At 36.0% G+C, this 17,657-nt stretch overlaps 1 protein-coding gene across 5 annotated transcripts in view; it reads right to left on the reverse strand.

Moving 5' to 3' along the window:
• IMMP2L (inner mitochondrial membrane peptidase subunit 2) overlaps positions 1–17,657 on the reverse strand; it is an 860,425-nt gene that overhangs the window by 725,780 nt on the left and 116,988 nt on the right. For 2 of the 5 annotated variants that reach the window (XM_055314813.1, XM_055314815.1), the window contains one exon: positions 12,689–13,548. The exons of the other annotated variants lie outside the window; for them this stretch is intronic. In XM_055314813.1, coding sequence (XP_055170788.1) covers positions 13,381–13,548 — 168 coding nt within the window. In that variant the 3' untranslated portion in view covers positions 12,689–13,380. Of the gene's footprint in view, positions 1–12,688; positions 13,549–17,657 lie in introns of those variants that run through there. 5 annotated transcript variants of the gene reach the window in all.

The following is a 17,657-nucleotide window of genomic DNA, read 5'->3' on the forward strand; positions in this document are numbered from 1 at the left end:
AGGGGCAGAGCAGCTCCCCCAAGTGCTAACACCTGAAAATCAGCACAGCAGGCCCCTCCCCCAGAAGACCAGCTGGACGGACCAGTTCCAGGGGAAGTCAAGGGACTTAAAGTCTACAGAATCAGAAGATACTCCCCCGTGTTTTTTGTTTTTTTTTTTTTCTTTTCTCTTTTCTTTTTGATTTCTGATTGCTTCCCCCACCCACCCCTTTTTTTTCACCTTTCTTTTTCTTTCTCTTTTTCTTCTCTTTTTTTCCCTTTTTTTTTCTTCTTTTTCTTTTTTCTCTTTCTCTTTTCTTTCCTTCTCTCTCTTTCTCTCCTTTTCCCAATACAACTTGTTTTTGGCCACTCTGCACTGAGCAAAATGACTAGAAGGAAAACCTCACCTCAAAAGAAAGAATCAGAAACAGCCCTCTCTCCCACAGAGTTACAAAATCTGGATTACACTTCAATGTCAGAAAGCCAATTCAGAAGCACTATTCTACAGCTACTGGTGGCTCTAGAAAAAAGCATTAAGGACTCACGAGACTTCATGACTGCAGAATTTAGATCCAATCAGGCAGAAATTAAAAATCAATTGAATGAGATGCAATCCAAACTAGAAGTCCTAACGACGAGGGTTAACGAGGTGGAAGAACGAGTGAGTGACATAGAAGACAAGTTAATGGCAAAGAGGGAAACTGAGGAAAAAAGAGACAGACAATTAAAAGACCATGAAGACAGATTAAGGAAAATAAATGACAGCCTAAGGAAGAAAAACCTACATTTAATTGGGGTTCCCGAGGGCGCCGAAAGGGACAGAGGGCCAGAATATGTATTTGAACAAATCCTAGCTGAAAACTTTCCCAATCTGGGAAGGGAAACAGGCATTCAGATCCAGGAAATAGAGAGATCCCCCCCTAAAATCAATAAAAACCGTTCAACACCTCGACATTTAATAGTGAAGCTTGCAAATTCCAAAGATAAAGAGAAGATCCTTAAAGCAGCAAGAGACAAGAAGTCCCTGACTTTCATGGGGAGGAATATTAGGGTAACAGCAGACCTCTCCACAGAGACGTGGCAGGCCAGAAAGGGCTGGCAGGATATATTCAGGGTCCTAAATGAGAAGAACATGCAACCAAGAATACTTTATCCAGCAAGGCTCTCATTCAAAATGGAAGGAGAGATAAAGAGCTTCCAAGACAGGCAGGAACTGAAAGAATATGTGACTTCCAAACCAGCTCTGCAAGAAATTTTAAGGGGACTCTTAAAATTCCCCTTTAAGAAGAAGTTCAGTGGAACAATCCACAAAAACAAGGACTAAATAGATATCATGATGACACTAAACTCATATCTGTCAATAGTAACTCTGAACGTGAACGGGCTTAATGACCCCATCAAAAGGCGCAGGGTTTCAGACTGGATAAAAAAGCAGGACCCATCTATTTGCTGTCTACAAGAGACTCATTTTAGACAGAAGGACACCTACAACCTGAAAATAAAAGGTTGGAGAACCATTTACCATTCAAATGGTTCTCAAAAGAAAGCAGGGGTAGCCATCCTTATATCAGATAAACTAAAATTTACACCGAAGACTGTAGTGAGAGACGAAGAGGGACACTATATCATACTTAAAGGATCTATCCAGCAAGAGGACTTAACAATCCTCAATATATATGCCCCGAATGTGGGAGCTGCCAAATACTTAAACGAATTATTAACCAAAGTGAAGAAATACTTAGATAATAATACACTTATACTTGGTGACTTCAATCTAGCTCTTTCTACCCTTGATAGGTCTTCTAAGCACAACATCTCCAAAGAAACGAGAGCTTTAAATGATACACTGGACCAGATAGATTTCACAGATATCTACAGAACTTTACATCCAAACTCAACTGAATACACATTCTTCTCAAGTGCACATGGAACTTTCTCCAGAATAGACCACATACTGGGTCACAAATCGGGTCTGAACCGATACCAAAAGATTGGGATCGTCCCCTGCATATTCTCAGACCATAACGCCTTGAAATTAGAACTCAATCACAAGAAGAAGTTTGGAAGGACCTCAAACACGTGGAGGTTAAGGACCATCCTGCTAAAAGATAAAAGGGTCAACCAGGAAATTAAGGAAGAATTAAAAAGATTCATGGAAACTAATGAGAATGAAGATACAACTGTTCAAAATCTTTGGGATGCAGCAAAAGCAGTCCTGAGGGGGAAATACATCGCAATACAAGCATCCATTCAAAAACTGGAAAGAACTCAAATACAAAAGCTAACCTTACACATAAAGGAGCTAGAGAAGAAGCAGCAAATCGACCCGACGCCCAGCAGAAGAAGAGAGTTAATTAAAATTCGAGCAGAACTCAACGAAATTGAGACCAGAAGAACTGTGGAACAGATCAATAGAACCAGGAGTTGGTTCTTTGAAAGAATTAATAAGATAGATAAACCATTAGCCAACCTTATTAAAAAGAAGAGAGAGAAGACTCAAATTAATAAAATCATGAATGAGAAAGGAGAGATCACTACCAACACCAAGGAAATACAAACGATTTTAAAAACATATTATGAACAGCTCTACGCCAATAAATTAGGCAATCTAGAAGAAATGGACGCATTCCTGGAAAGCCACAAACTACCAAAACTGGAGCAGGAAGAAATAGAAAACCTGAACAGGCCAAAAACCAGGGAGGAAATTGAAGAAGTCATCAAAAACCTCCCAAGACACAAGAGTCCAGGGCCAGATGGCTTCCCAGGGGAATTCTATCAAACGTTTAAAGAAGAAATCATACCTATTCTACTAAAGCTGTTTGGAAAGATAGAAAGAGATGGAGTACTTCCAAATTCATTCTATGAGGCCAGCATCACCTTAATTCCAAAACCAGACAAAGACCCCACCAAAAAGGAAATTACAGACCAATATCCCTGATGAACATGGATGCAAAAATTCTCAACAAGATACTAGCCAATAGGATCCAACAACACATTAAGAAAATTATTCACCATGACCAAGTAGGATTTATCCCCGGGACACAAGGCTGGTTCAACACTCGTAAAACAATCAATGTGATTCATCATATCAGCAAGAGAAAAACCAAGAACCATATGATCCTCTCATTAGATGCAGAGAAAGCATTTGACAAAATACAGCATCCATTCCTGATCAAAACTCTTCAGAGTGTAGGGATAGAGGGAACTTTCCTCGACATCTTAAAAGCCATCTACGAAAAGCCCACAGCAAATATCATTCTCAATGGGGAAGCACTGGGAGCCTTTCCCCTAAGATCAGGAACAAGACAGGGATGTCCACTCTCACCACTGCTATTCAACATAGTATTGGAAGTCCTAGCCTCAGCAATCAGACAACAAAAAGACATTAAAGGCATTCAAATTGGCAAAGAAGAAGTCAAACTCTCCCTCTTCGCCGATGACATGATACTCTACATAGAAAACCCAAAAGCCTCCACCCCAAGATTGCTAGAACTCATACAGCAATTTGGTAGCGTGGCAGGATACAAAATCAATGCCCAGAAATCAATGGCATTCCTATACACTAACAATGAGACTGAAGAAAGAGAAATTAAGGAGTCAATCCCATTTACAATTGCACCCAAAAGCATAAGATACCTAGGAATAAACCTAACCAAAGAGGTAAAGGATCTATACCCTAAAAACTATAGAACACTTCTGAAAGAAATTGAGGAAGACACAAAGAGATGGAAAAATATTCCATGCTCATGGATTGGCAGAATTAATATTGTGAAAATGTCAATGCTACCCAGGGCAATTTACACGTTTAATGCAATCCCTATCAAAATACCATGGACTTTCTTCAGAGACTTAGAACAAATTATTTTAAGATTTGTGTGGAATCAGAAAAGACCCCGAATAGCCAGGGGAATTTTAAAAAAGAAAACCATATCTGGGGGCATCACAATGCCAGATTTCAGGTTGTACTACAAAGCTGTGGTCATCAAGACAGTGTGGTACTGGCACAAAAACAGACACATAGATCAATGGAACAGAATAGAGAACCCAGAAGTGGACCCTGAACTTTATGGTCAACTAATATTCGATAAAGGAGGAAAGACGATCCACTGGAAGAAAGACAGTCTCTTCAATAAATGGTGCTGGGAAAATTGGACATCCACATGCAGAAGAATGAAACTAGACCACTCTCTTGCACCATACACAAAGATAAACTCAAAATGGATGAAAGATCTAAATGTGAGACAAGATTCCATCAAAATCCTAGAGGAGAACACAGGCAACACCCTTTTTGAACTTGGCCACAGTAACTTCTTGCAAGATACATCCACGAAAGCAAAAGAAACAAAAGCAAAAATGAACTATTGGGACTTCATCAAGATAAGAAGCTTTTGCACAGCAAAGGATACAGTCAACAAAACTCAAAGACAACCTACAGAATGGGAGAAGATATTTGCAAATAACATATCAGATAAAGGGCTAGTTTCCAAAATCTATAAAGAACTTATTAAACTCAACAGCAAAGAAACAAACAATCCAATCATGAAATGGGCAAAAGACATGAAGAGAAATCTCACAGAGGAAGACATAGACATGGCCAACATGCACATGAGAAAATGCTCTGCATCACTTGCCATCAGGGAAATACAAATCAAAACCACAATGAGATACCACCTCACACCAGTGAGAATGGGGAAAATTAACAAGGCAGGAAACAACAAATGTTGGAGAGGATGCGGAGAAAAGGGAACCCTCTTACACTGTTGGTGGGAATGTGAACTGGTGCAGCCACTCTGGAAAACTGTGTGGAGGTTCCTCAAAGAGTTAAAAATAGACCTGCCCTACGACCCAGCAATTGCACTGTTAGGGATTTACCCCAAAGATTCAGATGCAATGAAACGCCGGGACACCTGCACCCCGATGTTTCTAGCAGCCATGTCCACAATAGCCAAACTGTGGAAGGAGCCTCGGTGTCCATCGAAAGATGAATGGATAAAGAAGATGTGGTTTATGTATACAATGGAATATTCCTCAGCCATTAGAAACGACAAATACCCACCATTTGCTTCAACGTGGATGGAACTGGAGGGTATTATGCTGAGTGAAGTAAGTCAATCGGAGAAGGACAAACAGTGTATGTTCTCATTCATTTGGGGAATATGAATAATAGTGAAGGGAATATAAGGGAAGGGAGAAGAAATGTGTGGGAAATATCAGAAAGGGAGACAGAACATAAAGACTCCTAACTCTGGGAAATGAACTAGGGGTGGTGGAAGGGGAGGAGGGCGGGGGGTGGGGTGAATGGGTGACGGGCACTGAGGGGGACACTTGACGGGATGAGCACTGGGTGTTATTCTGTATATTGGTAAATTGAACACCAATAAAAATTAATTTATTAAAAAAATAAAAAATTAAAAAAATAAAAAATTAAAAAAAAAAAGAGTCAGACACTTAACCGACTGAGCCACTAAGGCACCCCACATGCAGGAACTTTAAATGCATACTAGTACGTGAAATAAGATAGTCTGGAAAAGGCTACATACTGTATGGTCCCAACTATGTGGCATTCTGGAAAAGTAAGCGATTAGAGAAAACAAAAAGGCCAGTGGTTACCAGAGGTACAGGAGGAGGCAGGGAAGGGTGAATAACAGGTGGATCACAAGGGATTTGTAGGGAGATTAAACTCTTCTGTTTGGTACTGTAATGGTAGATATACAATATTATGCATGTGTCAAAACTGATAGAACTAAACGCAAGGAGTGAACCCTGAATGTTAAGTAAGAACTTGCCTTAATGATATTCCATCAATAGAGGGTTCATCAATTTTAACAAATGTACCACATTAAATATGAAACTAATAAGAGAACGCATGTAGAGAGAGCAGAGATATGTGGGAACTTTACTTTCTACTCAACTTTTCCATAAGCCTAAAACTGCTCTAAAAAATATAGTTACTGATTTTAAAACACACATTTTTAAAATATCACATAATTTATAATAATGTGTGGTAGGGAGAATTCTAAGTAGCCTCCAAGATTCCTGCCTCCTGCTGTACACACCCCATAATCTCTTTCCCTTGAGTGTGGACAGCACTGTGAATATGATAAGGTTCACTCCCTGTATCAGGTTACATTATATGACAAAGGTGAAGCGATTTTACAGATGTAATTAAGGTCCCAAAGCAATGGACTTTGAGTTAATCAAAGGGAGATTGTTCGGGGCTAATCAGGTAAGCCCTTAAAAGGGACTTAAAGCCTGGGACTTAAAAGAGAAAAGCCTCAAAACTTGGGAGAGATTCTCTGGTTGGCCTTCAAGAAAAAGGATCATATGGGATCCCTGGGTGGCTCAGCAGTTTAGCACCTGCCTTCGGCTCAGGGTGTGATCCTGGGGTCCCTGGATCGAGTTCCACATCGGGCTCCCTGCATGGAGGCTGCTTCTCTCTCTGCCTGTGTCTCTGCCTCTCTCTTCATGTCTCTCATACATAAACAAAATCTTTAAAAAAAAAAAAAAAAAAAGAAGAGAAAAGAAGAAAATAAATCACATAGCAAGGATAACCTCAGAAGGTGGCCTCTAAGGATTGAAAGCAGTCTCCAGACAACAGCAAACAACAAAATGGGGACTATAATCATACCACACCAACATGGGATAGGACTTCATGAGATTGCAGCCCCACCATGACCTTGTTTTTTACCCTGTGAGATTCTGCTCACAGAGTCCAGCTACACCCAGACCAGATTCTTCATCCACAAAAACTATGGGATAATTCATGTTCTCTTCAGCCACTAAGTTTGTGGTAATTGTTACATAGTCATACAAAACAAACACTGTTACCCTCTAGCTGACAAACTACCAAAGTCAACAGATTAGGCCAAAGAAGTCATTTTGGATTTTTGTTTATTCTGAAATAAGTACTGAATTTCATTGTTATAAAAATGCAAATTACTTTATTTTGCATATAGCTGGCATATGACATTTTGAAAAGCCAAAATACAACAAGCCTATATGACACAACCAAGGCCTATTTTTAAAAATGCACAATCAAGAATAAAATACAAGAACAATTCTTTTGGGAAGCAACTTTATATATATATATATGTTTATATTTATATATGTTTATATATGTTTATATTTATATATATATTTTTATATATTTATATATATATTTATATATTTTTTTAAGATTTTATTTATTTATTCATGAGAGACCCAGAGAGGCAGAGACATGGGCAAAGGAAGAAGCGGACTCCCTGCAAGGAGCCTGACACAGAACTCAATCCCAGGACTCTGGGATCACAACCAGAGCCAAAGGCAGACGCTCAACCACTGAGCCACCCAGGTGCAACTTTTTTAAATGCTACTTAGTGTTTTGTAAAATGTCGCCCAGTGATAACTTTAAAAATAAAGGGGGGGGGGGTCAAAAGACCCCCAAAAGAAGTACAAAGAGAAATCAAAAGTGTAAAAATCTGCAAATAAGACATATTATGAATCTTGAATTTCTGAATATAGATTTTACATAATTTTCAAAAGCAGAATCAATATTAATTCTTTTCTATGTGCCCATCTCTAAACTAAAAAAAGTAAAGCCCACCCTAGTGAAATAAGACATTACACATCAAAAAAGCCCTTATACTATGACATAACACATCTTATATCACAGAATTCAAAATTCTGGTGAGACTCACCATTTTTAAAAACATGTATATTCACTGATATTGAGAAGAATATTGAAAATTTTAGATCTAAGTATTTTTATGACTTTTCTTCTCCGTGTGGATAAAGAGTATTTGATTTCTGTCTTCTTTTCTTATCAAATTATAGTGGAAAAAATGGTATCAGTCTCTGAGAAACCAAATTTTCTTTTTCTTCCAGCCATATCATTTTATGATTCATCGTTAAATTTACAACAATTGTATTAGACTATATTATTAACATTTAAATAAATACTTTAAGGGGAAGGTCATATGGTCAACCAAGGCTTAGAACTGGTTAAGAAAAATTACTGAAAAACATAGTTCAACTGTATTTTAAAAGTTATTCTAATGGATAAAGCAATAAACAAAATGTGGTATATCTATACAATGAATTACTCTTCAGCGTTAAAAAGGAATGAAGCAGGGCAGCCCGGGGGGCCCAGCGGTTTAGCGCTGCCTTTGGCCCAAGGTATGGTCCTAAAGACCCGATATCGAGTCCATGTCAGGCTCCCTGCATGGAGCCTGCTTCTCCCTCTGCCTGTGTCTGTGCGCCTATCTCTCTCTCTCTCTCTCTCTCTCTCTCTCTCTCTCTGTCTCTGATGAATAAATAAAATCTTTACAAAATTAAAAAAAAATTTTAAAAGGAATGAAGAAAAAAAAAAAGAAATAAAGCATCAACACATGCTATAGGGTGGGTGAGCCCTGAAAATATTATACTAAGTGAAAGAACCAGAAACAAAAGGCCACATGGTTTATTATTTATATAAAATATTCAGATAAGTAAATCCATTCTGGATATGGGAGACTCCGTTAGGAATAATAGCTTTTTGGAACTAAAAGGTGACATGGCATTGTGAATGCCAATGAATGATATGCTTTAAAATAATTTTATATTATGTGAATTTTACCTCAATTTTAAAAAGTTAATCTAGTCAGTCTAAACACTGAATTATTACATATAGGTGACAGAAATTGGGAATAGATGGTCTCTGTACAACACTCAACTGTGCAAATAAAAATCACTAGCTCATGAACAGAAAATCATTAACTATCCTATTTAAGTACACATTAAAACTTTATACATGATGCTTGAAAGGTCATCTGTTCACTGCATGAACAATAATGAAAATGTTCTATCCTGTGCTAGACATAAAATATTTGCAACATTTTTCAAAAATTATATAAAATGTTAAGTGACAATGGCAGTTCACATAACTGTACTGAACAATATGCAAGCGTTCTCTTTTCTCTACCAATTAAATATTCATAAATTATTGCCAAATGCCATGTTGCAGAATGATAAGATTTAACCCAAATTTTGGAATCTGGTTTGAATTACTAGGATTAGCAAACTAAGCAGTCAAATAAACTATTAAGTACATCAACCAAATAATACACTTTCCTGTTGTTTTTGGAAAGAAACACTTTATTAAATTTCCAAAGAGAAAAACATTCATACAAAAGATTTTAACCACTGCTTTGAAAACACACGTTTTAACCCATAATTGAAGATTTTTCAGTATGTTTGGTTCAAGATTATTTTCTAGCAAGACAATCAAAAGATTCCAATCAGAAGAAACACTTTAAAGTTATTTTTTCAATAATTTAAATAGATTTACAAACTAAAATCTTGTCCATAATTACGAGAGTTGCCTACTTTACTCAGTAGGCAATAAATGTACCATATGTAATACAGAATGTAGGTGACAATTCAGAGTTCATACCTAAATGACATCATAAGTTAAGCATAATAGAATATGTACTAACTTTAATAAAATTAAATGAGTACTAATATTATATGCAAATAGTAATGAAGAAGACACTAGACCTGCACTGTCCAATAGAGTAGCCATTAACCACATATATCTATCTAAATTTAAAGTAATTAGAATTGCATATTAAAGACTCATTTCTTCAATTGCACAAATTATTTTTCAAGTCTTCAATAGCCACAGAAGAAGGTCTAGCAGCTACCATATTGAACAGATTTCTATCAATACAGAAAATAGTACTTTTTGACTTGTTAATCATACAATTGCCCATGAAACTTAAGCTTCAGGGCACCTTGCTTGAATAGACCCTTTCAGGGACCTGGGAGGAGGCTTAGCAACGTGTTCTCATGATGATGCATTTTCATACACGATGCAAAATTTTAAGATGCTTTAGTCATAAAAAAATTCTTTCTCTTGCCCCTCCAACTTACACTTCACCACCCTTGCACTTGAATGCACATTGAATGGCATGAGTGGGTAGACTGGGATTCCAGCAAAAGGAAAGGTGAGTTAGAGATATATTCAGTTTCGGTTTAGTGGGACATATGCATGTGGGTCTCAGTCATTTTCTCATGTAATAAATTACTGTCATATTGCAGGATGGCTTCTGGGAATATACCTTTTTCCTACAACTTCACCTCTCCTAGAGTCATGAAATGAAGATGCAAAATCGGATATCAGAGGCGACATGAACGTGTCTCATGGCAACTAGAATCACAGGATATATAAGTAGAGGAGAAACAGTCTGAAATGTACGCAGCTAGAAACGAATCGTTGGGAAATTTTTCCAATCATGAGATATGAAACAGTATAAGCAAATAATTTCCATTTTTAATCAATACCTGACCAAATTTCTATTATGAATATAGTTGATAATATATTTAATTATAAATACACCATATTTTTTTTCTTATTGATAGGACTCATGAAATGGAACTTCTCTGAAATTGTACAGCACAAATTTGTAACACTTCTACAAATACTGGGTGTGTCTGTAAGTGAAACTGCATGTTTCTTATACTTCAACTATCAATAAAAACAAAAGTTTAGGGGCACCTGGGTAGCTCAGTGGTTGAGTGTCTGCCTTCAGCTCAGGTCATGATCCCAGGGTCCTGGGATCAAGTTCTGCATCAGATTCCCCAGAGGGAGCCTGCTTCTCCTTCTGCTTATGTCTCTGCCTCTCTCTCTCTCTCTCTCTCTCATGAATAAATAAATTAAATGTTTTAAAAAAATTATTAGCCAAGTTAGAGCAAAGATTTATCTTTGGAGTTTCTTTATAGAAAATCGTATTATAAAAGCATTGTGATAGAAGCAAACACTAAACAACCTATACTTGTAGAAAAAATAATTTAAAACTACAATCAACAGTTTTAAAATGTCATTTTCTAAATATTGTGGTGATTATGTCATTGGCCTCTTTTGCAATCTGTAATCTGTTCTTTTTTCATTCTAAAAAAATGTTGACTTTTGTACATAAACTTGTATTTGTAATTTTGTACTTCTTTCTTAAAAGGGAATCCCCCCCAAAGATCTGTTTCGGTCCCCAACAAAACCTTGATCTGCTCCTGGTGCTAGGAAATTATGTCTTGATTAAAATATATACTTACTAATTAGCAATATCCTCATTTTTGTTTATTCATTCTACATTTGTTACAACATTTAATAACCCAGTCACATCACTATCATTAAATCCCAGAATTTGAAGTGGTTAATTTGAAATATATGCCTTCTACTCTCACTGAAGCTTATCTGATATCTCTTCAACCTTCAGTACAAAAAAAGTTCACACCTCACTAGCACAGATACAAATGTCAGTCCTGGTAATTGAGTTACACTGGATGCCTTTGAGCTTTGTACTATACTGCTGCTAATGGCAGTTAAGTTCTTAGTACAATTACAGTTATAGTTATTCAAATGACCAAGGCTTTTTTTTTTAAGTAAACAATATATTGAAACTAAATGCTAATCTAACAACAACAATTCATTTAAGTAAGACAAAAAGTTTAGTCTTTTAATTATATTTAGAAAACGTTCTATCAACATTTTAAACCAACTTTATGTATTATGAAAATGTAGTATAAAAATGCCCAATAGGTAATACCATTCATGCAAATATTCCCTAAGTTACATTTTATTTTTTATTTCATACCCTTTACACTTCATTAAGCCATACTTCAGATAACCTAATTTCTCATTATTGTATTGCAAAGATATTCTCAACCTGAAATTACATCAAATAAATTGTAAATCAGATTTCTGAAAGTCATAACCATAGGTGGAAATCAAATGAAATGCTTAATTTCACATAAATGGCTAAAGCTTTAAATGGATTGCATTTATTTAATTGCTTAGGCACACTTATTCAGAAGTGTTTTTGTTGCTGTCTCCTCCTATAGCTGTAGGATGTTATTCTAATATGTAAACAATACTTTGACAGTTAAGACAAAAAAATTTCAATCATCTAAAAAAAATTAGAGGCTATGTGAAAAAATTAACTGAAATTAGACTTGGAAAACATGTATTCTCTCTGACTAACCCTGCTTGATAAAAAAGAAAGAACTGAAATAATATTAGAAGTAAAGAGACAACCTGTCACCCTTACTCAAGAAAAATGGTTTTATTCAGAGACAGAAGGTGGAATGGTGGTTGCCAGGGGTTTGGGGCCGGGGAGGGGGCGGGCAAGGTTTGGAATAAGCGGTTACTGAGTTACTCCTTAATAGATACATATTTTCAGTTTAGGGAGATGAATAGTGATGGTTGCCTAATGAGAATATACTCAAATGCTACAGAACTGTACACATAGAAATAAATGGCTGAAGTGATGTTTATTTTATCACTAAAAATATTTAATTGTTCTAAAGTAAATATACTTACATTTTTATGTTTTTTTTCTTTTCTGGGATTTAGCCTGAATTGAAAAGTACTTTGTTTTAAATAATGAAAACTAAGTACTTAAGTGAATCATTAAAAGTCATAGCTAATAAAATGGAGAAAACTAATTCAGTTTCTTGCTTCAGGCTCTGAACATTTTTCTCTACTACTACACAAACTGAGAGATCACCTAAGAAATTCCAAACTTCTCTCAGAATACTTATTTCAAAACAAATAAAATTATATATTTTATATGATTTTATAATGTTTTTATATAATTTTATAATTATATAAGGTCCTATCTATTGGACAAAGGCTCAAGTGAAAATTTTTCAAAAAAAAAAAAAAAAAGATAGCAAACTATACGTATCACACACTGAGCATGAACAGTTGATACAGTGGGCAGTATCAGTAGGAAAGCAAGTCCAGTTGTCAGTTGTGGAGAGAAAAGAATGAAGTCAAGAGTATGAGCATGCAATTAACTTCCAAGAATCTATCCTATCACAGATACCAACATGTCCCATCTTCTAGAAACCCCGTTCACAAATTCTAGGATGCATGATATTTTTAAAAATGAGTTCTAAAAAAAAAAAAAAAACAAATAATAAAAAAAAATAAAAATGAGTTCTAGTTTATTAGAAGTTTATGTTTATAAATCTGAGTAGCATCTATAGAACCCATTTTACAATAAGGGATATGCTACAGTAACTCCACCTTCTAACATAGAGTCACATAGGAGGTAGACAATAAATATGTTTAATTAGCAAGAAAGGAAGGAGAGAGGTAAAGGAGGAAATTGAGGGGGAAAAAGAAAGGGAAAGTGGGCAAATGGTTCTATGCACTTTAACAATCCATCAGCTGGCACTCAAGAGTCTGGCTGTGCTGTACAGAAGAGAGGCTGGAAGCTGTTGATGGACAGTCAGGGCATGTGCCCAGACTAAGCTGTGCAATTTTGTACATTTTATTGCTGGCTTCTTTCTTTATTGAATTCAAATATATTAGTGATCTATACAAAGTACTTGAACAACATCTGGGATTCATTACAACCATACATGATGTACAACTACACCATTAAAACTTTAAATACAGGGATCCCTGGGTGGCGCAGCGGTTTGGTGCCTGCCTTTGGCCCTGGGCGCGATCCTGGAGACCCGGGATCGAATCCCACGTCGGGCTCTCTGCATGGAGCCTGCTTCTCCCTCTGTCTGTGTCTCTGCTTCTCTGTCTCTCTCTCTGTGACTATCATGAATAAATAAATAAAATTAAAAAAAAAAAAAACTTTAAATACAGATAGTCTTAATCCAGAGCAGTTTTATATATCCCAAAGTAGGTTTCTTCTCTGTGCAATAACTAAAACTCTGCATTTTCATCAACATTTTATGATAGATTATTTTGAAGCCAAATAGTAAACAATTCTATCACAAAAGCAAAACATTTGAAATAATCATTTCAAATATTTCAATTTTATAACCTTTATAAAATATGAGCTTGTTTTGGCCAGAGAATTGTGTCACTTTTTGCTGACCACCAGGCAAAAAACCTCTGTCAAGTGACTTTCAGGTTGATACACTCTGTGCCATTATAAGCAATTACAGGCTGAACAGAATGCTAGCTGTGTGTACTTCTGGCATTCCCCTCAATCCACGTCATTAGTCATTTCATGAATCATTTCAGCTTTCCTTTGTCAACTACCCTCTCAGATTTTTCAGCTATCATTCTTAAGATCAATTCACAAAGCAATTCTTCACCTTTCCGTGTTCTCTTCAGGCAAACATTTACATATTTTGATTCCCTAAAGATGTCATTTTTTTGGCAAAACTAACTGGTACAGGGTATGGGGGCAATGAACAGAAAAATGGTTGCCTGTAGGGTGTGAGGGCAGAGTTTGACTAGTAATGGACATGAGGGAACATTCTGGATTGATGGTAATATTCTGTATCTTGATAAAGGTTTGGGTTACACAGGTCTACACATATGTCGAAACTCAGCAAATGTTTCCTTAAGATTTATACATCCTTGTTGTATTTAAATTTTACCTCAAGAGGAAAAAGAAAAGAAAAAAACTATGACTGAACTCTAGTTAATGATATGCATGCTGAAGTATTTAGGGATAAGTGCCTGAAATTTACTTTGAAATGCAAAATAAATAAGACGGATTGACACATGAGTAGAGGGATGAATAGTGGATAGATATATAATCAGAAAATGTCTGCTAAAATATGAGAGGTAGGTATTCTGGTGTTCACTGTAGAATTCTTCATTTGAAAATTTCCATAATAAAATGTCTTAACGTTTGTAATTTCTTCATAATCCTTTTCAATTTAATATTCACCCAGTAAAGAAAAAGGCATCAGTAAATGTTCCCAAAGATTTTGACCATGACCTTAGTTACCCCCTTGCTTGATAATTTTCGATATTTATAAAAGTTGATCCAAATAGCACTGGATAAAAATATTGTTAAATTGGGGTGCCCAGGTGGCTCAGTTGGTTGGACATCCACCTTGGGCTCAGGTCATAATCTCAGGGTTCTGGGATTGAACCCGCATCAGCATTGGGCTCCCTGCTTAGCGGGGAGTCTGCTTCTCCCTCTCCCTCTACCCCTCTCCCGCTGGTGCTCACTCTGTCGCTCAAATAAAATAAAGTCTTTAATTAGTTAAATTAATTAAATATATAATTTACTCATCCATTCCTTCATTCATTCTACAAATATCTGTCAATCACCTTCTATGTACCAGATCTCTGTAATGCTAAAGGAAGAAAGCCAACTTAATTGTAATACAATGTGATACGTATCAAGTGATAGAGGAATATGACTGGCAGGGCATTTTCTGGATTGTAAAGAATGAGTATGATTTTTCCAGATGGAATACAGGGAGGGGGGGAAATTAATTCTAGACTGGGGAAAATTGAATAAGTAAGCATATAATACAGAAACTTTATTTCACATCTAAAATTAAGTTTATGGTAGCTGCATCTTAAACTTATCGAAATATCTAAAATCAATTTACATATATTAGATGCCTCCTCCTACTATCTTACTACTTTTGGAAGATTCTGCAGTCTTTTTCAGTCACCAATATAAATCTAGGTGTATCTTTTTTACCACTGACTTCAAGCTGCATATATTTCACTTAAATATTTAAAGGTATGTTCATATTTGATTTTATTACTAATTAGGGTTGGGTTGTTGTTTGTTTTTTTATAAAAAGCTTTTTAGCTAGAACTCACTTTGGGAAGTTCTGCTCTAATGTCTTGAAATTCCAGGAGTGAATGAATACTAAGAGATTAAAAAGTTTCCCAGATCAAGCAGCAAATAAAAATGCAAATTTCTAATACAGCAACTCAGCTCAATATAAAATGCACAAAGGACAAATGTCAAAGTACTGTCTAAATTGTAAATCTATTTAGATATCTTTAATATTTTATATCCTTTTAAGATATGTAGATGGTCCTTCAATGACTACTTTGTCTCTCTAAACATTTCCTTTAATGACTACTTTGTCTCTCTGAACAACAAAATTCTAATATCTGTGGGTTTACTTCAATGGGTTTTATCCACAAAATGTGTGTAGTGCTATAGAACTCACATGCTTAAAGTGAAAATTAAGTGAGATTTTTTTTAAATGAAAAGGAGTTAGTGCTACTGTTCAATAAACAGTAGTAACTCATATTAAAACATTGTTATCCACATTCATACTCATGCAATTGCACAGATGTGCTTTTTGATCTGGGCCACAAGCTAAAGTGAGCCAGAATTCATCTTATCTTTTCAGTTTAGTTACAAAAGTCCTAACTCTTAGTCTCATTGCATTACTGACCACTTCAATGTCATGATAGCTTTTCATTTGCTCCCTTTCAGATCCAAACTCCTTACTTCACTGCTCACCCAAGACTGGCACTCTTTACAGAGTTCACTGGCAAAGACCTTAGAATTCTTTTATCATTTATCCGTTAGTGGCTGAGAATAGAAATATCACTGGACCTTGACCTCAAATAATCCTCTAAAAAAATTCCCAGTGACTGAGTTGGGCTAGAGGTTCAGACTCAAGATGCTTTGTAATTTGTTTCAAACCATTTTCTATAGGTACCTTCAAATGATCCCTAGGCTGAATGAGATGTTTTGTTCTGAGGGGCTTTGAAAAAGTCAGTTAGGAAAGGTAATATTAGGGGAGCTCTTTAAGGCTGAAAACTGCATTTTATAAAGAATATTCAGAGACCCTATGGAAAAGATATTTCTAGGATGAAAAAAAAATTAAATAGCCTGATTTCATTTGTTAGTACCTATAATGGCTATTATTATTTAATAATAAAGTACATTACCACTTTGAGCTAGAAAAAAGTGAGGATTTGAGGTTATACTTTGAGATCCAATTAAGCAGCCTAACTCAATCTTCAACAGAGGGGGACATCTGTATGCAGAGTGTCAGAACAGTCTGTAAATTTGGGAACAACCCTGCAAAATGATCTTTACTATCGATCAATTTATTAATCTCCATGTTATGTTTCCACTAAGTGAAAACTAAAATAGTCTAGAGATTTACTGGTAAATTATAAATCTAGCCCAACATGTCATAAAGATTTAAAAACAGTTAAATCTTTAATAATGCCATAAGAGCAAATAGAGGCTAACATTCAATCTTATTAGGCAAGTCCATAACATGGACATTTTCTTCTCTTAAAACAGGTTGAATTTAAGATATAGGTATGAATCTTGTTTTGATGGAATGCTAATTATACTCATTAAAAACCTGAAAGCTATTAGTCCTGATTTTCACTTTGTCATCTTTATGATATGCTCCTGATATGAGTGGGCTGTGAGCAGCTGTGCTCATGCTGCCCTCCTCAGCTGACTCCTGCCAGCAGGTTGTATGCATTTGAAGCTTCATGTCGCTCTTATTTGCAATATTCAAACAGAGTGATTTTCTTTACTGTCCCCTAGTCCTGTATTTCAATCTTTTTTTTTATAAATTAATTTTTATTGGTGTTCAATTTACCAACATACAGAATAACACCCAGTGCTCATCCGTCAAGTGTACACCTCAATGCCCGTCACCCATTCACCCCCACCCCCCGCCCTCCTCCCCCTCCACCACCCCTAGTTCATTTCCCAGAGTTAGAAGTCTTTATGTTCTGTCTCCCTTTCTGATATTTCTCACACATTTCTTCTCCCTTCCCTTATATTCCCTTTCACTATTATTCATATTCCCCAAATGAATGAGAACATACACTGTTTGTCCTTCTCCGGTTGCTGTGGCCAAGTTCAAAAAGGGTGTTGCCTGAGTTCTCCTCTGGGATTTTGATGGAATCTTGTCTCACATTTAGATCTTTCATCTATTTTGAGTTTATCT

Source organism: Nyctereutes procyonoides, unplaced genomic scaffold, assembly GCF_905146905.1.
Source record: "Nyctereutes procyonoides isolate TBG_1078 unplaced genomic scaffold, NYPRO_anot_genome, whole genome shotgun sequence".
NCBI classification, from domain to species: Eukaryota; Metazoa; Chordata; class Mammalia; order Carnivora; family Canidae; genus Nyctereutes; species Nyctereutes procyonoides.